The sequence below is a fragment of the Notolepis coatsorum genome (assembly GCF_963971535.1).
Source record: "Notolepis coatsorum genome assembly, contig: SUPER_15_unloc_1, whole genome shotgun sequence".
Lineage (NCBI taxonomy): Eukaryota > Metazoa > Chordata > Actinopteri > Aulopiformes > Paralepididae > Notolepis > Notolepis coatsorum.
In genome coordinates, this window is record NW_028174866.1 from 3767343 (window position 1) to 3793887 (window position 26545).

The 26545-nt window shown below is 42.8% G+C and overlaps 1 protein-coding gene across 1 annotated transcript; it reads left to right on the plus strand.

Annotated features, from left to right (window-relative positions):
• Positions 1–184: 184 nt before the first annotated feature.
• On the plus strand, positions 185–17415 carry LOC311242252 (synaptotagmin-10-like; the record flags this gene model as incomplete). The annotated part of the gene is made up of 4 exons (XM_084338448.1): positions 185–374; positions 1209–1623; positions 13776–14340; positions 17410–17415. 4 exons carry the CDS (start codon positions 185–187, stop codon positions 17413–17415), a joined length of 1176 nt encoding a protein of 391 aa, XP_084194574.1.
• Positions 17416–26545: the final 9130 nt, after the last annotated feature.

Genomic DNA, 26545 nt, shown 5'->3' on the forward strand with positions numbered 1-26545 from the left:
GAGGCGTGGGGGGGGTGGTCCAGACACCTTGTGTCCAGAGTCGCGCGCAGAGCGCGGCACCAGTCCCTCCTCGCTGCGCGCGCCGCTGTGTGGAACATATGGACGTCGTGGACACATCGCACCCTCTGATGTCGTGGCGCGGAGAGGCTGCACTCGGCGACGCAGCGTACAGCAAGTTGCCCAAATGAGCCGCCGCCCTGCTCCCGGCTCCTCTAACGTGCAATGGCTTAACCGGAGAGACATGAGCGTCCAGACGGAGGACAGCGTCAGCTTGTGCCAACGGGCGCTCCAGATCGTCACGGAACTTTGTCACGCGGGCCACGCGGACCGGGAGAAATGCGCGGATATTTTCCCCCTGGAGAGCAACACACCAGGTAAAAGGAATGCAGGTAAATAGGTAATACTCATTATTTGTTTCTATCCACCGACATACATAATAATAACCGCCCGTTTATCTGGCGGCAATACTAGTTGCGCGTAGAAGTACGCAAACTTTTTTTTACTTGGACTCACTCACACACAACTATGTAAACTAATTTAAGTAACGTTGTGCTTAAAAGATTACGTCGAATGCGTTAAAGCACGTGGGCAACAAAGGTGTCCGTCAGTCGACTTGTTGCCACATCCAGACACGGCGTCCTCCGCGCCTCCAACCCGGAGTGGTGAGGCGGCAACAGGTGGCACGTGCAGCACACGCCGCTAAGACTAAAGAACCCGACACGTCTTCCGCTCTTTCCTATTGTAATTCTCTCTTTTTCTCCATACATTTGGTATCGTCTTTTTTTCCCAATTACACTCCCAGTTTTTTTTGTATCCACATGTTATATAGCGAGTAATAATGATGGGCTAATACTAGCAGCATACACCACTGTTGATTCAAATAGAGAACATGATGTGCATGATGGTACTGAGTGGAAAGGGATGGATTTAACCCCCCCCCCCCCTTGACTGTGCCTCAAGCATGAGATTCTCTTGTGACTATAGCAGCTGTATGACTTCTTACATCAAACCCTGCCTACCAGACAGATGCACATGCAGCCTCCTCCTCCTTCTCACAGCTCGCTCTCTCTCTCCTCTTTTTTCTCTTCCTCTCTTGCATGGTTGTCTGGTGTGGTCCGTGTCCATTGCTCGCCCGGTCTCTCTGTGTGTCTCTGTCTCCCGTCTCCCTCTCTGTGGCTCTCTCTCTCCCTCCCTGGCTGCCGGTACAGACATCTCTATTAGTCTCCTCGCTGTGGTCGTGGGGTTCTGTGGGCTCGCCCTGTTGGTAGTCTCTCTCTTTGTCTTTTGGAAGCTGTGTCGGCCCGTCTGGAGGAACAAGGCTCTCTTGACCCACGCCGAAAATGGCCTCCGGGTCGCCTTCCCAGAGGCGCCTCCTCCTCCGCCCAACCCTCCTCCTGCGCCCGTCACAGAGAGCAAGGCGGTGGTGGTGGTGGAGGAGGAGAAGAAGAGGCCGCCCGAGGTGAAGGTGAACGGCCGGAGCACCGTGAGGCTCCTGGAGGCGGCCATGAAGATCAGCCAGACGTCGCCGGACATCCCCGCCGAGGTGCAGACGGCCCTGAAGGGGAGGCTCTGCCAGCAGGCGAAGATCCAGAGGCAGACCACCGAGCCCACCTCCTCCTCCAGGTACCTCCTCCTCCTGAGCGCCCACTCAACCCCCCCTCACCCGGAGGCTCGCCTCTCTCCAGGGGGTGCAGTCGTAATGTCAGAATAGCGTGGCGTATAGCGGAGATTGCGCTCGTCAACCAACGCAAGAGACTCCGGTATCAAATCCCAGTCTCAGCGTTGCCTCCGGCTTGGGCCGGCCGTCGTACTGGCTCATTTGGCAGAGTCAGCGGGTGGAAAGTCGATGGGTGGGGATTGGACGTTGTGGACAGCGACCCCTACAGGTCGGTTGGGAGATGCCTGCACAGCAGAGAGAGGAAGTGGCGGGGGTAGTGTGAGCCTCCCACGCGTTACTCCTCGCCACTGAGAGTCCGCGCTGGCAGGTGAAAAGATGCGACAGGCTGCCTCCTCGTGTACCGGAGGGGACACGTGATGCAAGGCTTCTATCCTCTCTACAACCGACCAGTGGGGGGCATAGTCGAGCAACGTTCAAGACAGGGCAGGGGAGAATTGGATACACGAAATTGGAATGGGAGAAAAATAGAAAATAAGGAGAAAAAGTGGATAATTTTTTTTTTAAAGTGCCTGTACTCTATTTAAATGACGCCACGCGTGCACATACATGTTCCCTCGCGCGTGCACAGAACAGATTATTATTATGCACAAATAGTAGGAAACATGTTTGTATAGGAAATTACTAGTTTTAGTTTAGTTTTTGTAAATATTGCCTTGAAATAGAGAAGCTGAAAAAGGTAGCAGGATGTAGCCTTCAATATATAAAGAGATTATATTGTCAACAGATATGGTTGAAAAACAAACAATGTTTTAAATGTAATTGTAGATACAATATTGTAGTTCAAATTTATTTAATTGAATTAACTTAAACTAGAAAAGTAAATACAAACTAAATTAACAATGTAACTTACAGTTTACAGAAGGACAGTTTCCTTCTGAAGCACAACTTAAGAAATGTCTCATCCTTCCAGTCGGGACCATTTGTCACATACTGAGAGGCTCCACAGCTCAAGCAAACCCCCACCAATTGGTGCAGGGCTTGTATTTTGGTTTTGCTCTTCTCGTTCTTTGTTATGCTATTGCTATGCTATTGTTATGCAAAGACTAGGTGATAGCTGAGTACCGGTACTTGGCGCACGGCGCGACGAGTCGAGTGAAAGTTGTGAACGCATTTTTGTGTGCGCACGCGCGTGCACATCCGTGCGCATACTTATGCTCAGAAAAGGGCTGGACTGCACCCCTGCCTCTCTCTAAGTCTGTCCATGTGTATAGTAGGGTGTGATGAAGAAAATGTGTTAAAGGAACACGCCAACATTTGGGGAAATTAGCTTATCGTCTTCTCCAGAGAGAGACAAGAAGATATATACCAGTTTCCTCTCTGTGCGTTCAGTAGAAAGCTATCTGGCTGCACGTTAGCCTAGCTTAGCACAATGAATGGAAGCGGACATGGCCGGTTAGCCTTCAGGAGAGGTGTTAGTTGGACAATGCCTAGGCTAACCGGCCATGTCCGCTTCCATTCATTGTGCTAAGATAAACACGTTGTCATTTTTCGCCTGATTATCTAATCATCCTGAAATCAATGCTAGATTATCGTAGGGCTGGGCTAGGGCTGGGCGATATGGCCTAAATATGATATCACGATATTTTCTGACCTTTCGGCGATACACGATACGCATCACGATGTTTTTCTTTTTTTCCCCAAAATTCATTATGAGGCTTACCAAGACAGTATTTGAGTTTGCAAGCTAACATTAAAGACAAAATAAAATACCCATGCATTTAGCATTTTTATATTATATATTAGATTTAGATTATTGGATTATTAGATTATATATTGCATATATTTAGCAATGAGATATTATATGATTTAGATATGAAATATGATGAATTGAAAATGGGGGACCCTGATGTAAACAAGACGAAAGTCTTTCTCTGGTCTGCATCCTCCAGTCCGCTGTTGACTGTTGTTGTATTGAGCTGTACTGTATTGTACCCATGCTGCAATCTTTTAATAACGTTCTCATTCATTCAGTCGGCAAACAGAATCATTTTGATTGACAGTCGCGTCTGCCAATTACGTCACATCGCTTGCACCCGCCCTGCTGTTCTTAGCACCAATCGGAAAGCGCGTATTTATTTTTTACTTCCGCCATGGAGAGCTCAATGACAATAACAATGGCAGCTCGCCGCGTCCGACGTTTAGCTTTTAGCTCCGCAGAAGGACTAAACGACTGGAGGCATAATGATTTTACGGAAACGGATGTTATAATAAAAGCCTTTCCATACATCTGTCTGATTGAAAACTTTATTAACAGACCGCAGAATGGGCACAACTGAGTCAGCACGGGCTGAGATATGAACGAGCTTGCTATATCTAGGTCGACCTCGGTCGGCACTATGTAAATACGCTGATGTTATTGAAAGTGTAACTATATAGAGACCTCTGAACAGGTCCTGCATTATTATTATTATAACGTTAATGCCACAACGAATGCCTTTGTTATCATAAGTACTAACTTTGATGCAGTAGTGTGTGTGTGGGGCGGCGCTGTTCAAAAGTGTCAGCGTGTGGACCAGATTGACGCGACACAAGCCTCTTGGGCAAAACATCACGATATCCACGATACGTTTAAAAAGTGTATCGTTAATGAACTGTACCCGATATTTATATAATATCGTCATATCGCCCAGCCCTAGGCTGGGCGATATGGCCAAAAATGATATCGCGATAACGATATCGATAACAATATCATATCACTCGATATTTTTATTTTTTTTAAACAACAGATGTATGTTTATTTTGCAGCAATTCTTTGTCATTGCCGCCATCTTTAGTGTTACAGCCCCTCACACTCCAGTTCTCAGGCTGCAGCTGGTTTAAAAGCGAAAGTAAACCGGCTTCTCTGCTGGCTGTGGCTCCAGGGGAGTTGAACAGTTCTGGCTCTGCTCGTTTCTTTTCTATCTTTTGGCGCTTTTTTGGTGGACAAACCACCGCACATGTGCACCGTGACTCGTGACTGGAGACTAGCTCTGCTAGCACACATAGCCTACCGTGTACAGACTGTTTCAAACTGTATTTTAAATTAGAAAGCAAATGTGGCAAATAAAAACTCTGAATCTGAATCTGAATCTGAAAAATAAATGGACAAGAGAAAAATAAATCTGAATTTGGTCAGTATTGTCATTTGGACAAGCAAAGCCATTACTTTAAGTTGCAGGCAAGAAAGACAAGTCTGTCCACTGTCTCTGGTTTTAAAACTGCCCTGTTGCAGGTCACAAAATAATAATAATAAAAAAAAAAAAACGCTATTTTTAAATTCGATTATTAAAATATATCGCGATAATTATCGTTATCGTTATATCGCCCAGCCCATTGTCGTTATTATCCTTCCTCATGCAAGAATGAAAAGGGCCCTGGAGCGCGGCGCTCCCCGCCACCTCCTCCCACTCAACGGCACACACACACACACACACACACACACACACACACACACACACACACACACACACACACACACACACACACACACACACACACACACACACACACACACACACACACACACACACACAGACAGCCGTGATCGGGGTAGAAAGAAATATCAGATCAACGCAAGATTATATATAAAGAGTCCTTACCTGGTATCTGATGTAATGCAAAAGAAATAATCCAATTATCTCATCGCCATTCCAAATAGTGCTCGTGGAGGTCCGTCCCACATTACCCAGTGTTACACATGAACGGGCGGGCGGGGTTAGTGTACCATGCCATCGTTGTAAAGGCCTGCCTCGTCTGAGTATTTAAACCCCGCCCGCACGGCTCAGATCGGCCCTGAAAAGAAACTACACCATTTCTAATAGAGTGCAATACCAGCTGGAAGGCGTAGGCGGCGGTATTTGCCCTTTTGCGAGCTCAGACCCATTCCCAACGATAACATCAGCCTGGATGGATGAAAATTAATGGATATAGCTAATAAAAGAAATAACGATTATAACCCGACTTTTCTCGTGGCTGGCGTTGAACGAGTTAAGTGTGACACCTAACACGATCTGTCACGACAGCGTGCGACAGCATGTGGCCAATAGCGCTGGGAGGCGGTATGGCACGTGTCACAATGAATATCAAGGGGTGAACCGTGAGCCGTTGACCTTGAGATGGGGAGTCTCCTCCTCGCACCCCCTCCCGGAGGCTCCGCGGGCGGGGCGACAGCTCCACAGTTCAAGGCCTATAATCAGTCAGGGGCCAGGGGGGGGGGGGGGGGGGGGGGGGTAAGTCAAGCTGCCATGGTAACGCCGGGAAGCAATTAAACAATCAGCTCTAGCTTCTCTTTGTGTTGCAGGACTGTGTTTTAACGATAGCATCCATAATTAGAGCTGCTGTGGGGGGGGCAGCCGTCACCCCGGGAGGGTCCTTCTACCGGAGCAGCTGTGCCGCCGTCGCTCAGACAAGGCCGCATATTGACATTTGCTTTAGTTTGGCATTAGGGATATTGATGCTGTTTATTGAGCGCAATCTCCTCGTGAATTACACGCTGACAGGAGACACGGAAAGGACAAATTACAGACCGCCACTCGTCTCTTCTCTGTCCACTTAGTCTGGCCGTCCATTGATGACTTCTGTTCCTTTCTTACCTAATAGGCTCCATGACTTCCACCAGAATGTACTTCATCTCTGTAGCATCCATGAAAGGCGCTGTGGGGTCTATGAAATGTACCGATATTTCATCAAAAGAAAATAATTTACAGTACCAATTCAGGGCAAGATTAAGCATCGGCATACACTTGAACTAGCTCACAATGTGACTGAATAGGTGACACAAGTTATTCTTTAAGGAATCATTAATCCATCATTAAGCCACTTTTTTATCAATCACATTTTGAGGCACGTTGAGCGCTGGCATCAGATCAGAGTTTCATAAAAAAATATATATATATATATATATATAATAAGGGCTTGACAATTTAATGTTAAAGGTTCTACACGCAGGTATACACGTATACATGCAGCAGCCTATGTGTGAGACAGACGCGACGTCTTGCCCTTGAATCTACACTCGTTGCCATTAGTAACACCTAACAGTCTGGGGAGCGTTATTTCGACGGTATTTTTAAATTTAATTAATTCGGGATAGAATATGAATTTTTTTGTATCCTCTTACTTTAGTCCTTAAACCATTAAGAGTGGAGAGGAAACGTAAAGGGCAACACATGACTTGAGAACTCCCGTCAGTTTAACTATGTTCAGAGAGCGTGGAGAATTGTCAGCTTCTAAGAGATGGCAGCTGGCAGTCAGGTAATTACTCTTGTAGAACTTGTCAGCAGTCTTACCTCTATCGCAGGTAATCTACAAGTACGCTAGCAACCACTGCTGTCAACACCACCATCCTCCTCGGTGTCAGGCTCCCCATTCACTTCCATTTATTATGAGGACCTAAATATAATACTTCTGAATTATAAATATACTATACAGCAATAATATTCTGTGTAATATCTTGTTTAGTCTCAAAGGTACTTGTTTTTTGTTTAGATAATGTTGCCATTTTCAGATGATCAGTAAAGGAACTATTTCCCACTTGAGGTGTAGTGTGACTGTCAACTTTTAACCTGTAACCACTTCCCAAATATGCCATGCAAGATAAAAAATACACAGCACACTCAAACATACAAATTGACCGGATCGGCTTTTATTTTTCGACGGTAATAAATCTGTAAAGAAACATCAAATGCCAAAGCGAACACATACCTTTGACTCAGAATCGTCTGTTTATACTTTAGAGTTTAGAAGTATGATATATACTGTAGACCAGGCATAGGCACGCGGGGCATTTTCATTGGCACAGGGGGCAGCATTAAAAAAAAAATTATACCTTTATTTAAATTTTTTTTGCTTTGAAATATTATAGTGAAATATTTTGCACTGTTGTCGCATTTATCTTGTTGAAATCCTCCCACAGGTTCTTTTTTCGTAAGTCGAGTATATCAAGGAGGCTTTTCTCTGTAGCTCAGATGTTTTGTTTGAAGGCTTGCCAAACAAAGAGACAATCAAATCAAGGATAAAAGATATCCCCATGTCAGCTTGAAGTGTCGAGCGACGCATCAACGAAATGTCAGAAAATATCAGAGAACAGCAAACAGCTGGATTAAAAGATGCTCCGGTGTGCAGCTTAAAGTGACCAACTACAGCCCCCAGATAACTGAGCTCAGTAAAGCCAAACTGTTTGTCTGCATTGCACCCCCGCCCCCAACTCAGAGTTAGGGTTGATACAACCATCATAATAATATTGTTAATAATAACAATAACAATAATGATGTAATAATGTAAAAATTATCATTAAAAAGACCTGATTATGAGAAGAAGAAAATTACGATGCATGGAATATTGTTGAGGCACACTAGTTACAACTATATTTCAAACAGGCACTCCATGTCAAAAAGGTTGCTGACCCCTGCTGTAGACTATGTCCCAAAGATGAATGGAAGTGAATGAGGAGCCTGACCCCTGGTAGGAGTGTGGTGTTGACAGGTGACCACAGGTGACAGGTGACCACAGAGACAGTAGCTTATTTGTAGATGACCTTACATGCTGACACTTGTCAAATTCTACTAGAATGAAATATCCCTTTTTAATACATGACAAATCGGAATGTTGTGAGTATTACCATGGAAACAGAGTGTACACAGACCCAACAGTAAATGGGATGAGATGCTTAAATGGGATACGTGACTACGTGACTGTGGGACACGGGATACGTGACTGTTAGCACCTAGGGCTGCATTTTAAATTCCGTTGTACCATTGTGACAATGACAATAAAGAAACAACAAATAAAAAACAAACAAGAATGAATTTCCCTATTGGGATTAATAAAGTGCAAATCTAACTTTCACCAAACATGACTTTTTGTAAAATAAAAGGTGACCCATAAAAAAAAAACACAAATCTTTTGAAAATCGATAAAAAAAAATCAAAATCGTCCTAAATCATTAATTCGAATTAATCGATAAAATTAATTAACGCTCACACTCACACATGCATACGGGTACTTGAGAGGTAATGTCCGCACTGAAGCAGAGCGGAGCAGAGCAGAGCGGAGAAAACAAAACGTTCGGAAAGGCTATCGTTAGATAGCGCGACCCGTTTAACGTTAAGTAACTTGTGTTCCGTGGGGAAAGACCGCTCATCACTGCATACAACTTGGTTTAATCCAAATATCCATTCAGAAACGTTGTATTATGAAATAATGTTGTTTGGTGCGAGTTCAGCTGACACTGTTGACACGCCCACTACGCAAAGCGTGTGCGCGCGCACACACACACACACACACACACACACACACACACACACACACACACACACACACACACACACACACACACACACACACACACACACACACACACACACACACACACACACACACACACACACACACACACACACACACACACACACACACACACACACACACACACACACACACTGCTCCGGTCATGCGTCCACTCAACTCTTGGAAAATACAGCATCAGGCTATTGTTCTAAAAGTATCTCTACTAATAGTATTGAACCGTTTTTAACAGCTGAGTATTGGGTGGGACATTCTGATTTAAGAACTTTCTAAATAAAATAGAAAGTCCCAAAATAGTACATTTATCTGACTGCTTGTATTACCGGTAATTGATCAAAATGTAGCCATGTGCAGTAATATAGTTATATAAAAGAATAATAAAGCAATGTCGATTCTGTTCTCAATAAAATAAAATAAATCTTGCAAAATAATAAAAAAGAACCGATAAGAGTATCGATAAAGTACCGAACCGTTAAGCAGTATCAATAAGAGTAGTAGTATCGATAAAATCCTAACGATACCCATCCCTAATGAACACTGTTAATACACTGTTATCAATGAAAGAAGAAATGTTTGCAGCTGTGGTAATACTTCAGTTGGTTCATTATAAAAGATACAAACCTGAAAACAAAAGCACTTAAATGTTAAATAAAAGGACCACAGTAATGAGGCAGGAGGAACATATTTGTTTGCACTATAATGGTAAAAAAAGATTCTGTGCCCCTAAATATTTCACTTAGGGGCACAGGTGCCCCTAGTGAAAAAGCTTAGCGTACAGCCCTGATACTTGCGAAATGTGTTTAGTCCCTTGTTTGAGCCGAATCTGGGTTTAACATGATTTGTGGAGCTCCCTCTGGTGTTGTGGTTGTGGTATTCACTGACTTTTGGGAAGTATTTTGACATGTACATGGGTACCTTAGTGGTGTAGTGTATCTTGTAGACCAGGCCCATTGCACGTTGCTGTACTCTGTCGTCTACTCTAAGCCATCCTAGGTTGTCAAAGTGGGCAGGGGTGAGGTGGGTTCTAGGAGTAAGGTCAAGCAGTAGTCTGACCAGTTAGTTTTGAGATGTTTGTAATCTCGCCATTGAGGTGCTTTGGTACCATGAGGCGTGCAAGCATAGTCGTAGTACCCTTAAATGAGTGCTCCTGCCAGAGTCTTCAGGGTATTCTTGTTTACCAGAGAGGAGATTCGGTACAAGAATCTAGTTCGTTGGCACTTTTTCGATTACATTGGATGCCATTTTGTCACAGGAAAGATTTGCCTCTAGGATGGAACCCAGGTATGTAATTTCATCTTTCCTTGTGACAATATTGTCACCCACTGTAACTGAGAAGCCGTCGGTCTTGCTGAGTTTGTTATTTGAACCGAAGAGAATGGACTCTGTTTTACCCAGGTGTAATGATAGTTTGTTATCAGCGAGCCAGGTGTAGATTCTGCCGAGTTCCGAGCTGAGGGTTTTTTCAACCTGTAACTTGTTCTTGTCAGAGACCAGCAGGGCTGAGTCGTCCGCGAACAGGAACAAGTTGCATGTCATTTGCATAAATTAGGAACAGTAGCGGTTCTAGTATGCTTCCTTGTGGAACACCACAGCTCACTGGGAGGGGGGGGGGGATAGGGTACCGTTTACCTCCACCATCTGTTCTCTCCCCTCCAGGTAGGATTGCATCCAGCTCACTGAACTATCAAAAGTTTGCTTTTAGCTTGTCAATCAGAATGGAGTGATTGACAGTGTCGAAGGCCTTTTGTAGGTCCAGCATGACCATGCCGCAGTATTTGCCCGCGTCCACCTCTTGTTTGATGTGGTCGTTCAAATAGAGAAGGCATGTGTCAGTGGAGTGGGATGTTCTGAAGCCAGATTGGAATTCGTAGATTAGATTTGTGTGTAATGCTTGGTTCTGTATTACCCTCCTGAAAGTGTGCCTCATACAGTAAAAAGTTACAGAATAAAGACCAAACACTACTAAATATACAAACCCCTCTGCAGCGCTGTCACGCCTCACCACCTGTCTTGGGGAGATAAAGACATGGATGAACAGCAACTTCCTCCAACTAAACAGCAAAAAAACCGAGGCACTTCTCATTGGCACCCCTCACCAGGTTCAGTCTTCATCCATATCACATCTCACCTTTGACGGCCAGGTCATCCCCCTCTCCCCCACAGTCACAAATCTGGGTGTTTGATTTGACCCCCACCTGACCTTCAACATCCACATGAAACACCTCTGCAAGACCTCATTCTATCACCTAAAAAATATATCAAAACTCCATCCAACTCTAACCCTGTCAGACGCAGAGCAGCTTGTCCGTGCCTTTATCTCCTCAAGACTGGACTACTGTAACGGACTCTTCATCGGGATTCCTGGCAAGAGCATCCAAAGACTGCAATACATCCAGAACAGCGCTGCCAGGATCCTGATGAGAGTCTGTAAACACAATCACATAACCCCCATCCTCCACTCACTACAGATTCAGATTCAGATTAAGATTCAGATTACTTTATTCACCATTTTATACAGGTACAAAATGGAATGTGATTTGACATTACAGTGCATACTCTTTTTCACAATTAAGAACAATACAACAGTAAATAAATAATTTTAAGTAAAGTGCAAGACAGGACAGAACAGTGAGACAACAATAAGACTGTGAAAGTGCGGTGGTTGGGGACATGGATACAGTGCAACACAAAGTTCAAGTCCAGAAGTCCAGCCCTAGCAGCTCGCCATCGAGGGGGGAGGGGGGGGGGGGGGGCAGGGGGACACCTGACTCGTTTACCAGGCGAGCTGCTGAGGGCGACACTGGCTCCCCGTCTCATCCCGGATCAATTACAAAATCCTGATGCTCGCCCATAACTGCATAAACGGACACGCACCCCTCTACCTTCAGGAACTCATCACTCCACAATCCTCCACCCGCACCCTCAGATCCGCAGGTAGCCTGCTCCTTCAGGTCCCCAGTACCAGGCTCTGCACCCTGGGGGACCCTCAGATCTGCAGGTAGCCTGCTCCTTCAGGTCCCCAGTACCCGGCTCTGCACCCTGGGGGACCCTCAGATCTGCAGGTAGCCTGCTCCTCCAGGTCCCCAGTACCAGGCTCTGCACCCTGGGGGACCCTCAGATCTGCAGGTAGCCTGCTCCTTCAGGTCCCCAGTACCAGGCTCTGCACCCTGGGGGACCCTCAGATCTGCAGGCAGCCTGCTCCTTCAGGTCCCCAGTACCAGGCTCTGCACCCTGGGGGACCCTCAGATCTGCAGGTAGCCTGCTCCTTCAGGTCCCCAGTACCAGGCTCTGCACCCTGGGGGACCCTCAGATCTGCAGGTAGCCTGCTCCTTCAGGTCCCCAGTACCCGGCTCTGCACCATGGGGGACCCTCAGATCTGCAGGTAGCCTGCTCCTCCAGGTCCCCAGTACCAGGCTCTGCACCCTGGGGGACCCTCAGATCTGCAGGTAGCCTGCTCCTTCAGGTCCCCAGTACCAGGCTCTGCACCCTGGGGGACCCTCAGATCTGCAGGTAGCCTGCTCCTTCAGGTCCCCAGTACCAGGCTCTGCACCCTGGGGGACCCTCAGATCTGCAGGTAGCCTGCTCCTTCAGGTCCCCAGTACCCGGCTCTGCACCATGGGGGACCCTCAGATCTGCAGGTAGCCTGCTCCTCCAGGTCCCCAGTACCAGGCTCTGCACCCTGGGGGACCCTCAGATCTGCAGGTAGCCTGCTCCTTCAGGTCCCCAGTACCAGGCTCTGCACCCTGGGGGACCCTCAGATCTGCAGGTAGCCTGCTCCTTCAGGTCCCCAGTACCCAGGCTCTGCACCCTGGGGGACCCTCAGATCTGCAGGTAGCCTGCTCCTTCAGGTCCCCAGTACCAGGCTCTGCACCCTGGGGGACCCTCAGATCTGCAGGTAGCCTGCTCCTTCAGGTCCCCAGTACCAGGCTCTGCACCCTGGGGGACCCTCAGATCTGCAGGTATCCTGCTCCTTCAGGTCCCCAGTACCAGGCTCTGCACCCTGGGGGACCCTCAGATCTGCAGGTAGCCTGCTCCTTCAGGTCCCCAGTACCCGGCTCTGCACCATGGGGGACCCTCAGATCTGCAGGTAGCCTGCTCCTTCAGGTCCCCAGTACCCAGGCTCTGCACCCTGGGTGACCCAGCCTTCTGCACGGCTGCACCACGCCTGTGGAACAGCCTCCCCATCCAGCTGAGGGCGCCACAGAGCCTGGACTCTTTTAAAGCAGGCCTGAAAACCTACCTGTTCAAAAAGGCCTTTGACTGTTAGCTTTTTTATTTTTATTTTCTTGTGCTGTTGTTTTTTTCATTCTCTGTTTATACTATGTTTTTAATTAACTATGTTCTATTTTTATGTTATTTTTATTCTGTATTTTATTTGTTTTACTAATAACTATTTTATTTCTTAAACTATGTGTTAACCCTGTAGTGTAGCACTTTGGGATCCCAGCGAACAAAAAGGTCATTACAAATTCAATCTATTATTATTATTATTATTATTATTATACAATATACAAAACAAAATATTTACAAAATGCAAAAATCAATGCAAAATGCAAAAATGACGTATAGAGGTACTGCAAATCTTTAGTAATAAATAGATCAAATATGGCGTAGTAGTTAAAACGGGTTTAAAGTGTCTAAAGTGAATGTTAAAGGTGAATGTTTAAAGGGAGTGTGTGCATGTGGATGATATGTCCAATGAGTGTAGAGTTGCATTAATTTATGCTAAACATTAATGGGATATTGTTGTGCAGTCATTGACCCTAAAGGCCATTATCAACCCCCCCTCCCTCTTCCCCCCCCCTTTCAACAGGCACACCTCATTCAGACGCCACCTGCCTCGTCAGATGAACGTCACCAGCATCGACTTCAGCATGGACGCCATGCCGCCCATCCGCCAGTCCTCCACGGCCAGCATCGGGCGAATAAAACCCGAACTCTACAAGCAGAAGTCCGTGGACTCGGAGGACGGCCCCAGAGAGCCGGTGGAGACCTGCGGCAAGCTGAGCTTCGCCCTGTGCTACGACTACGAGGAGCAGGCCCTGGTGGTGAGGATCCTCAAGGCTCTGGACCTGCCGGCCAAGGACTTCACGGGCACCTCCGACCCCTACGTGAAGATCTACCTGCTGCCGGAGCGCAAGAAGAAGTACCAGACGCGCGTTCACCGCAAGAACCTCAACCCCATGTTCGACGAGACGTTCCGCTTCCCCGTGACCTACGACGAGCTCTGCAGCCGCAAGCTGCACTTCAGCGTCTACGACTTCGACCGCTTCACCAGCCACGACATGATCGGCGAGGTGGTGGTGGACAACCTCTTCGAACTCTCCGACCTCTCCAGGGAGGCCGTGGTGTGGAAGGACATTCACGCGGCCACGACGGTGAGTACTCTGGGGCCCGGAGTACAATCATGTACAAGGATGCTCTTCGGATTAGATTACATTCAGTTCAAATGTGTTGTCGACAGGGCTGCAACGATTAGTCGACATAATCGACGATGTCGATTATGAAAAATCGTCGAGATATTGTTGCGTCGATTAGTCATAATTTTTTTTTTTTGCACTACCTACTGTATCTTTGTGAAAGTGGCTTCTCAGCTCTGGTCCAGCCAGCTCGCGTGAATATTAAAGGCAACCTTTAATATTCACGCAGCCAAGACTTCTTAGCTTAACATAACAGACCGACAGTAAGTTTGGGGGAACTAATCTCAAAGAGTCTCAAAGCAACTCTGAGGTCGTGCTCAATGTCCAATCTGTTCCTCTGCTTTGTCTTCAGCTGGACCAGAGCTGAGAAGCCACTTTCACAAAGATAGGTAGTGAAAAAAATAAAAAATCTTTATTTTTTTAATATTTTTTATAAATATTATTGTTTTTCGATTAGTCGACTAATCGAAAAAAATTATCGACAGATTAGTCGACTACCAAAATAGTCATTAGTTGCAGCCCTAGTTGTCGTTATACAGCACGAGTACAGTACAACCAGAGTGCAAATGTAGCAGTAGTAATATACAATGTACAGGTGATTAAACCGGGTATAGAATATATCAATTAGTACCACTGAGTGATAGTGCTAATCAGATGTGTGTACAGAGTTGTAGTGTTATATCCAGTGATACAGGTATAGAGACACTATGGTAATAAGTAGGGATGTTCGATATTGGCTTTTTTACCGATACCGATATACTGATATTGTCCAACTCTTAATTTCCGATACCGATATCAACCGATCAACAGGGTCCCCCCCCCCCCAAAACGGACTAATTTCAGGTAATTAACATTACATATCTCTTGTCGTGGAATTAACACAACATTATGCATACTTTTGACAATAAATAAAATCAGAATCTGTTCTTACTTGCTTGCCTGGGTAAATAAAGGTTAAATAAATGTAAAAACCGATACCGATATTTTCCGATATCACATTTTAATGCCAATATCGGCCGATAATATCGGGCATCCCTAGTAATAAGTCATACTGGCTAGCGGTATACATAACTAGTAAGAGTTGGTAAGGGATATGTACAGATATGATACCTGATATGATGTCAGGTTTTACAGTGCCTGCCAAGTGTACTACCACCCACAGCTCAGGCTGTGCCATTGAATGAGAGTGTACCAGACACCGAAAGTACACACACACACACAACTCAAGCACTCGACAGGTCATGCAGATATATAGGTAGTTAGGTCGATTATTTACCTGGAATACAAACAGATATAGAAACGGCAATGATTAGCAACATGTAATCTGCATATACAAATAATAATTAGTGTCTTGTAATCTGCATATACAAATGATAAACCGGATGAATAAAATACATTTGTTTTACAAAAACATACCGTTAGCGTCTTTGAGTATTTGGGAAAAGCGCTATATAAATCCGATGTAATATTATTAGCCAGCTGTGAGATTTCGACTGAAGGACCGTTAAGTTGCGTTTACTGACAAGCCGAAAGTAACACTTCTGACGCAGCACAAGCTGGTCTCATTCCCTCGGAAAATGTAACAGTAAATATACAAATCACCCAGTTACTTAGGTTACAACTTCTAAATGCAGATTAAGACGCCAAACTACTTGAATCTTAAACTAGATAGCAACACATCACGCTGACCCGGAAGTAGTTTAACTGTTTACAGACTTGGATTCATGTTCCAGCTCTTGCCGCAAATGCCCACTAGAGGGCACCGGGCGGTAAAATATACATGCAAAAACGGTGATATAATATATTGTCTGAGTGTAGAGCCATATGAAATCCGCGTTCACGGAATCGCAGACGGAATCACGGAATTGACCAATAAAAATGGAATCAACTGCAAAACTTGGAATATTGCAGAATTTGGCCTAATCTGGACTGAAATTCCGTTTTTGGGTGGAACGTTTGTTGCAAAGCAAACATGACCGGGGAGGCGGGGACCGCTGCGTGTTACACACAACACGCAGCAGTGTCCAAGCGCCTCGCTGCTTCGGTGTTAACGTCGTCAAGAAGCTAAGAAATTCCGCAATAAGCCCTAAATTCAGAGCAGAGCAGTATCTTGACTTTTATGCCTCCGGCGATAAGGTGTTTTGCAAATTCTGTCAACGTGCCGCGGACTGGACCCGCAAAAACACGTGCAACACTATTGTGATTAAATAGCTATGTAACGTTACAGTACATAGGACTATAGATGGAAATGATAGCTTCTAGCTAAATCTGGTGCACCCATCCATTTGTTTAATGCAAACGATTGTCATTACACACTGTCCTTTATAAACTAAATAAACTAAACTAAAGGTGCCTAAATTTTGCATTACTATATTTCATCACAATATAATAGATATACTGTAGCTAGGCTACTAGGGCTGCAACTAACGATTATTTTGGTAGTCGACAAATCTGTCGATAATTTTTTCGATTCGTCGACTAATCTAACGATTATTTCTGTCACACCCTCCATCTCTGCTTCCTGTGGGCGCGGCTCCTTTTCCGGGCTCTTAGCAGACTTCTTAGCTTAACATAACAGACCGACAGTAAGTTTGGGGGAACTAATGGGATAACTGGGGTTGCAACAAAAGTGCAACTAGGGCTAAAAACACAATGAAATAAAATAATAATAATAAATAATATATCCTTCTTAGTAGACTTTTTAGCTTAACATCCCAGGGAACTAATGGGATAACTGGGGATGTTGTTTGCTCCTGACAAGAGTCTCAAAGTCTGGGGTGATGGTAGACAAAGCAACTCTGAGGTCATGCTCAATGTCCAATCTGTTCCTCTGCTTTGTCTTCAGCTGGACCAGAGCTGAGAAGCCACTTTCACAAAGATAGGTAGTGCAAAAAAAATAAATAAAAAATTAGTTTTTTCAGTTGACATTTCTGACAGGCATTTTCCGAAGTTCATGATTAGAAACGTAACTTATACTAGGGCTGCACGATTCTTGCTAAAATGTGAATCACGATTTTTCTCCCTAAGAATTGAGATCACAATTCTCTCACATGTTTTTTTTTTTTTTTTTTTTTTTTTACATTGCACTCAGATAGAGCCATATGAAATCCGTTTTATTATTTTCCAAATTCCATAATTCTTTTTCCAAATTCCGTTTTTGCTGTTTTTATTTTTCAGAATTCTGTATTTAGCTTTTTATGCTAATGTTACCATCAGAAATAGTGTCTAATAAGTGGGAATGAATAAATGTCCACAATTGAATAAGATATAACAGTCCATTTAATGTTTTTAAGTGCTGCAACTCAGAAATACAGTTACATTTTACACAATATTTTTCAAATAATATTGTGACAAAATAAAAATGCACACAAAATAAAAAATACACATTTCAAGTGTAAACAATAGATACAGCTACTACTGACATTATCACAACGACAATGTCAGTAGCCTATAGGGCTGCAACGATTAGTCGACATAATCGACAACGTCGATCATAAAAACTCGTTGACGCAGAATTCTTGCGTCGATGCGTCGTGAAATTTGATGTCGGAAAAATAAATAATATGGATTCATCTGATCACAGGGCAGCTGCTTAACCATATCTGAACCAGCTATTTTGGACAAATGTATAATTACTTTAATTACTCAGATATTCAAACACAATTATGCAATTATTGTGAAATGATTGAAAATAATAATTATTTAATGCCTTCTGTGGAATTTGTATTTCTTATTTGTTACACATCTGTTTTAATGATTAATTATATACATTTGAAAGAATGCAGGTCAACATGCAATGTATCCCATTGATTGGTATACAATGGGACAGAACTTTGTTTGATTGATTGATTGATTGATTGAAAACTTTATTAACAGATTGCAGAATGGGTACAGTACAGTACAGCTCAATTACATACAATTGTTAAGGGGATGCAGACCAGGGCCCCGTTCCTCGTACCTGGATAACTGAGTTAGCCGGATAACTTTAACTGGATAACTGAGTTAGCCGGACTTTCCGGTTCCCCGTACCTGGATTTTCCAAATCACCATGACAACAGATCCAAAAGTTTGAGCCTGGTCGAAAGCAGAGTTTAAGTTCAAGTTAGCCTGAACCATCGCCACGCCCCCGCAAAGAAGTGACAGCCCGTTTCCTGAAATTATTCCCACAGTCTACGATCTGCATTATACCATTCTGAATTACGTTTTTGTGCTCCATTCTTCCAGAGGGGGCTTTTGAAATGTAAAATAGACCCAAAATGCTGATACTAAATTCACTTTGTCCTAAATAATGCACGTTATATATACCGTGGCGCTCGCTCGTGCGATGTACACATTATGTGGTTATTTTAATTGTAACTGGGATTAAGATGTCTGATGAGATGCGCTGTTTGACGGATTTGAGAAATTGAATGAGCCGTTGACGTCACATTAATGAATGAGGATAAAGAGATAAAGCTTCATTCAAAACAAAGAATATTCTAAACACGGGTCTCTCGTTCATTAATGTATAAACAATGAATTTATCCCATCTGGCACAGTGGCTCAGCGGTAGTGCTCAACCCTGGCAACCCGGCGACCGGGGTTCGAAACCCCGTCTTTCCAATATAAATTTTTGGAATATAATATTAATGATTATACGCAAAGGTAGCATAGTTTTAAGTTAAAATATTATAAATCTACATGCATTGAGGATGTCATTCTTTATATAGCTCTCAACGTGCACCAAATTGAATTATTCCTATATTGCAAAAAGAAGGAGACGACTGGGTCTCGAACCCCGGTCGTCTGCGTGAAAGTCAAAAGAACAACCCGTTAGACCACAGAGAAGATAAGTAAAAGATCGACCATACATCAATCAATGGGTAAGGGAGCCGTATCGTTATTCTGTATAACAGTTTTACTAATTATTTTCGCTAGCAAGATCTCATTTGATTATTCAATCCAGCAGGCAAGTTTAAAGAAATATAATCTGATTGATTGAGGTAATGAGGGACTTGAAATTAGCCTATAGATAACGCATTTAACTTGTCGGCGAGGCGATTGAGCCGTACTGCAATATGTTAATAAAGTTCTAAATCAATTAATCAATCAATGCCGCTAGAGAATCAGATTCTCTGCTATCGATACGTGCTGGCTTTTCAACTGAAGCGGCCGCGCGCATTTAGCCTGGGTCGCAAGTCTGGCTTGAGTTAACGAGACTGAATCCACCTTCGAGGAACAGGAAAATCCCGGCTTCAAACATCGGGTTAACTGAAGCTGGATAATGACATCTTGATCGACTTAGTTGAACCAGGTACAAGAAACAGGGCCCAGAGAAAGACTTTCGTCTTGTTTACATCAGGGTCCCCCATTTTCAATTCATCATAACATATATACACAACATAGACAGTACTGCTACATCTATACATTTATGACATACCAGATTTGCAAATACAGTACTGTTTGTGATACAAAAAGAGTCCAGAAAAGAGAGTACATTTGACGTAGAAACTGTTGGAGGAGGTTGGGTAGGAGGGGGACACTGTACAAGCAAAACTGTACATTGGAATATTGACAAAACCATACTTGGTCATTTACTGTACATTGGAGGGGGTTGATATAGCTATAAACCTGCATTCCTTCGAATATATCATTAATCAATTAAACGTATATTGAAATACACCATATAGCCTATACACCAACACTGAAATGACAGTGGATAAATAAATAAATAAGAACTAAAGCTAATCGGTGGAAATAGACTGCATTAATATTCCATAACAAGTCTTGTGTGCGCCTACGTGTCTAATGAATGAACAGTATAGGCTTAATATATTCCAGTTACCTGTTTCATTAGGATCCAGCACTATACACATGCTCTGCCCCACGCACAGTACAAGCACAGTCCGCATGTATACAGACTGTACCTATACTGTACGTAGGGCAGAGCACACATACAGAATCTACCAAATCCTAATGAAACAAGTCATTAATGGAATAACAAGCCTATACTGCGTTCATTCATTACGCCGTAGGCTATATATATTATATTTCATTAATTCATTCATATAGAGTACTGCGCGCGCATGTGTGTGCGCGCGCGCTGCGGCAGTTGTACCACGAGCTGTATATGATGCCAATACATTAATCTAATCTCATTTCGATGGGTCGCAAGACTCGCAAAGCACTTCCGCCATTCCATTTTCACACAGCTGCGTCACTAGTTGCCTTATAAGGAGCTCTGGAGGCGTTGTTTTGTATGCAAATGACCTGAACGGGAACGCGCTTTTGAGTTTAAGACAGAATCACATTCGCCAAGCAGGTACTAGATCTTGTCACAGGTGCGACCGTTTCAGCCACTTAAGACATATTCCCAGCACGTTCGGGACTCCGAGTGAACTTGTCATTGATTCTGTCTCAGTGGTTCCAAGATAAGTCTTCCAAAAGAACTCTTTGAAAAATTTTGGAGAATGAGACCCATTGTTATCACAGAGCTTAAAGATGTGCCAAAGTTAGCCATTACATCTAATGGGTGGACCAGCTTAACTCAGGACCACTACCTCACGGTTACAGCACATCACACAAGCCAAGGCAGTGTGAAACAAAAGGTGCTTAAAACCAAAGCTGTTTACCGGGCAAAAACAGGGGATGTGGTGGCAGAGGAGATCACAGATATTCTTGAAGAGGTTGGCAGCAAGATTGTAGCAGTGACCGTCGACAATGCTGCTAACATGGATGTTGCCATAAAGAAACTCCATGTCCTGAAAATCGGATGCTTTGCTCACACACTGAATATAGCAGCGCAGAAGATCTATCAAATCAGTGCCATTGACAGGTGGGCAGGAGGCATCAGGGCAGTGGTTGTCTGGATAAAGAGGTCATCCATGGCTAAAACAGTCCTGAAAGAAAAGCAGCAGCTCCTAGGTAAGAAGCCATTTCAACCTATTAACACTTTCAGTGCCAACAACGAGATATCTTGTTAGTTCATGCCAACCGTTGAGTGCCAGCCGACGAGAGATCTCGTTTTTAATCGTTATTTTTTTTATTATCGATTTCGATTCATTTTTCATCAATCTAGCCTCACGTTACCAGTGGGGATCTGTCTGAACTCGAACAGGGAAAATACCGCCCCCTATTGTCTCTCTGGATGGTACTGCACCCCTTTGGAGTGGATTGAATGAAACGCATGGAGAAAAAAAAGTCCTGCTTCCACATTTTACTTGTCAGACAAGTAACCGGAGACGATCGAAGTCATTGCCCACCACCAGAACAGCGGAGAATGTGTGTTTTCAGTACCCAGCGTTGGATCAATAAACGCGATCGATATTTGGAATGGCGATCAGTAGGGATGTCCCAATCACATTTCTTTGCTCACGATCCGATCCCGATCATGTGATTTTGAGTATCTACCGATACCGATCTTTCCCGATCCGATAAAAATAAATAATAATAATCTTTATAAAAAATAAATAAAAATGAATACATTTTCTCCCATCCCAATTTCTCACATTACATTCACCCTGAATGTTGACGTTATCGAGGTGAAAAGTGAACTTCATTCAAGCGAGGCATTGCAACCGGAGTAATCTAAAAACTCCGCCTCCAACCTGCTGCTTCATGAGAGCAATGGCGCCATCGTCTGTAAAAATCAGGTGACTGCAAGTTCTGCAACTAGTTGATGTCCCTCATCCTTGACATAAATCATTTGATGTATAATTAAATCAAAGGAAATGCGTTTGTTTTGGCAAAATTCTTCTGCTCTGTGTGACAATAAATAAATGAATGATGATATGCAATTTAAAACCAAAACTAAGGCCTCAGTATGAGTTTAAGACGTGAACATGGTCATGTTTGTTGAATAAAAAAAAAAGTTAAAAATAATAATAATAAAACAAATCCCGATAGGCCTATATATTTTTTTTTTTGATCCCGATCTTCTGAAAATCACGTGATCGGATCAGGACATCCCTAGCGATCAGGAATTGGAATAATCTTTTTGGAGAACATCTAAGGTAAGGTAAGCTTGCAACCACCTACCTCTGTGCCCAAGCCTCCTCCACCCCCAGTGAGAGGGTCTGAGAGGGACACTATAAGTCAGGAGAGATCCCGACTCCTGCCGGAGAAGGCAGATATGTTGATTTTTCTGCATAAGAACTGTTAGGATAATTTTCTAGGTTCTTTAATCTTGTTTGTTTGAACTTCTAAACATTTAAAACATTGTTGCTGAAGAAATTATATTAATTTATTATATTTATTTATAAAGTTATATAAAAGAACATTGCTGCTGCTGTTGCTGAAGAAATTATATTTATTTATTATATTTATAATATTTATTTATAAAGTTGTATAAATAATAAAGCAATGTCGATTCTGTTCTTAATTTATTGTCTTTTTTTCTTGCAAAATAATCAAAAAGAACCGATACGAGTATCGATAAAGTACCGAACCGTTAAGCAGTATCGATAAGAGTAGTAGTATCGATCACATCCTAACGATACCCATCCCTAGTACCGAGTCCCAACAGAATCACGTCGGTACTACCGAGTACCGATTCACGTGAGATCCACCGGTGCCACATTTCGGTACTGTACGGTACTTTATTTTTTTGTCCGATGACGTCCACGTTTCGTTTACTGCAAAACGAAACCTATGAAGTGTGACCGCAGGTTCACGTCAACATTCACGCGCACAATACACACTTAAATTTTTAGAGACTAAAGTACCAAAAAAATGTACTGTTGGTCACCGGTATCGATTCACAGGTGCCGGTGCCGGTATCGGTTCAAATGTGAACGGTACCCAACCCTAAGTACCGGTGATATGTTGCTAGTTGATTTCGGTCGACTAACATTAGCGAGATTGGCCTACGTTCCGTTACATTCATTCATAATCATGAAAGTGTAGCGCTGAAGGTCTGAGGCGGCGTGTCGAAAGACGATGTTAAACATTTATTAAACATCTCTGTTGACGTTGAGCTTGTTTGCCGACAAGAAAGTAACAAACAATATGGTCCATGCGGAACCCTTATCCCCAACACATAGTTCCATGGGTGAATTATGTTGATCCACCACAAAAGATGAATAATTTAAATGTATGTTTAATCCAGTAAGAATAGTACTAGGCTATATAACAAAAGACTGTGCAACATTAACAAAATGTATTGCCCTTTTGACATTTAGCCTACATATTCATAATCATGAAATCATTTATTTGGAAGTATTTTTTATTCTGTAGTTAGTTTGAAAGTGGTCAGACAGTTCCTTCTGTGTGTAATACAGACAGTCTTCACACATTCATAAATAACACTTACAGAAAAGCCCATTGTGCGTGTGTGTGCACTGTAATAAATAGGGCTGACCTTCGAATTTCTTTTGGCAATCGAAGCTTCGGGGCCGAGCTTCGATTTTAATTCGAAGCTTCGAATTAAAAGAAAAATATAATTAATAATATATATATTATTAATCATAATTTATATATAATTTTTTTTTTTTTTTTTTTTTTTATCTTATGTTGTGGGACTTGTACAGCACTTTGGTAAACTTTGTTGTTTTTAAATGTGCTCTATAAATAAAGTGGATTGGATTAATGAATTAAGTAGCCTCTTTCGTGACGCAGCCAACACGGCTATGTGATTTAATTCAAGGTGGATCGCTGTTGTCGTTTGAACAACTTCAGATTTCATGGGAACTACCAATCCCCCAAATCAAGAATGTTTAAGATGAATGAAGTAAGATTTTGATTATTTGAAATATGGCCTGTGTAGACTAAACTATGCACAGAATTATGTCTACAAGGTCCGGATTCTACATGGTCCGGCAATGTAGACCTTGTAGACTCCACTACAGACCAATTATAAGTGAATGTTCATGCATTTTTAAGAAGGGCTACTTCCACAAAAAAACAAAGAACTCACCAAAACATCTCAGTAGCACCTTATCTAAATGTTCTATTTCATATATGGAGATTCATATTTATTTATGTGTTGCATGCATTTCTACATTTTATTTCCTATTTTGTTTATTCATCCCAGTATCTTTCTTTCTTATGTGTGGAATTCTACAAGGCATTTACATTCACATTTACATTTAGTCATTTAGCTGACGCTTTTATCCAAAGCGACTTACAAGTTCTGTACGACAGGTCATCAGGAAGGATACAACTCTATCAGCTGAGTGACAATATTCATCAAAGTGTTGCGTGTTACAGTGTAGGTTAGTTTATTAGGACAAGTGCATGACAGTAAGGTTAGTTAGGGTTAGATTTTTTTTTTATTTTCTTTTTCAGATAATGGTTGAAGAAGTGCGTCTTTAGTCGACGGCGAAAGATTGGATGGGATTCGGCTGTCCTAACTGGGGTGGGTAGTTCATTCCACCATTGTGGGGCAAGGACTGAGAATAGGCGTGTAGGTGGTGTATATGTGTTTGAGGATGATATCCTTCAAACAGGCAATAGTGATGATATAATTTGGGCAGTGCTGAGCTGGGTTCCTTTCCTCCAGTGTATTTGTCCCCCGGCCCCACCCAATGGCCCCATGCACACACACACACACACACACACACACACACACACACACACACACACACACACACACACAAACACACAGAAAAAAAAAAAAAAAAAAAGTTTGAATTTTTTTTTTTTTTTTTTTTTATTTTTTTTTATTTTTTTTTAAATTTCGATTTTTTTTTAATGTTCGAAGCTTGTGCCATCGAACGAAGCTTCGAAGCTTCGAAGTATTTAAGACAGCCCTAGTAATAAACGATGTTTTGTTCAATGGGGAACATAGAAGAAAATATATATATTTACCGTGATATACCGTGGAACCGTGGTATTTTTGCCCAAGGTTATCATACCATCAAAATGGCCTACCGGCACATACCTACTCCCTACCACACCACACATTCATGTACACACACATACACACATGCCTACTCCCTACCACACCACACATTCATGTACACACACATACACACACACACACACACACACACACACACACACACACACACACACACACACACACACACACACACACACACACACACACACACACTAAGGCTGAGCCCGAACCCTGTTTTTAGGGTTCGAACGTTCGCCAGGGTTTATCGAACGAACGTTCGAACGTTAGTTTTTTGTAATTTTTTTAATAAAAAAAAAAATGTATTACTTTTTTTTCTTTTATATAATTATTATTTTTGTATTATTATAGATCCTACGGAGGGCGGCATTGCATAATCTATTGGTGAAAAAACATGTTGTTTACAGTGGTGGCTGTTCATGTAAACATGTAATTAAACAAAGCACTCAGAAGAAAATAAACAAGCTACTGAGTACTGCATAAAGTTCCTACTTATGATAAACAATAGCCCTTGCACACCGCAGTCACGTAAGGGGCTAGATCAGGGGTGGCCAACCCGCGGCTCGCGAGCCGCATGCGGCTCTTTGCCCGTCAATGTGCGGCTCTTCCATCCATAAAAAAAAATTAAAAAAAAATTTCTTTTTTTATATTTTTTTTACTTTTTTTTTTTTTTTTTTTTACTTTTTTTTTTTTTATGTCACTCATTCCATAAGGACGTAGAATAAACATTTACAATTTTTTTTAAATGGTCCATTTGCATGTTCTTGGTATCTGAATCTAGGGACATATATGGATCAGTGTCAGAAATAGTGTGTCTGTTACTAGGCTTGAGTAAATTGTAATGAACCAAAGGAGAATATCAATTCTATTTAAAAAAAAAATTATCTTTGACTGTAAATAACACCATGCTAAAATTGACCAGACCTGAAAAATCTAAGCAAATGAATAAAGGGAAGATGATTAAACAGAAGGTTTTGTAGATACAGTACTGAATTCTGCCATCTTTTTTATAATGTAAATTTCTCCACCATTTTTCATCATATTGCAACACCGTTTTTTGCAAGACGTTCACAGAAAGGTAGAGAAACTAACTGCGTTCTGTTTTATGGCAATAACGTTCAGGTTTGTGGGAGATAATCCCAAAAAATAAGAGAAATTAAAAAGTAAATCCAGAAGTCAGATGATTGACAGGGGCTGGTGTGAGCTGGGTAGGGTAGTTTTTCGAAATTTGAAAGCCCTGAGTCTCTTCCTTCAAAAGACTACACTCACTTTTGGCTGTGCCACTTCCTCCTGTCAATATGCGCCGGTTTCCGACTCAATGCCCTG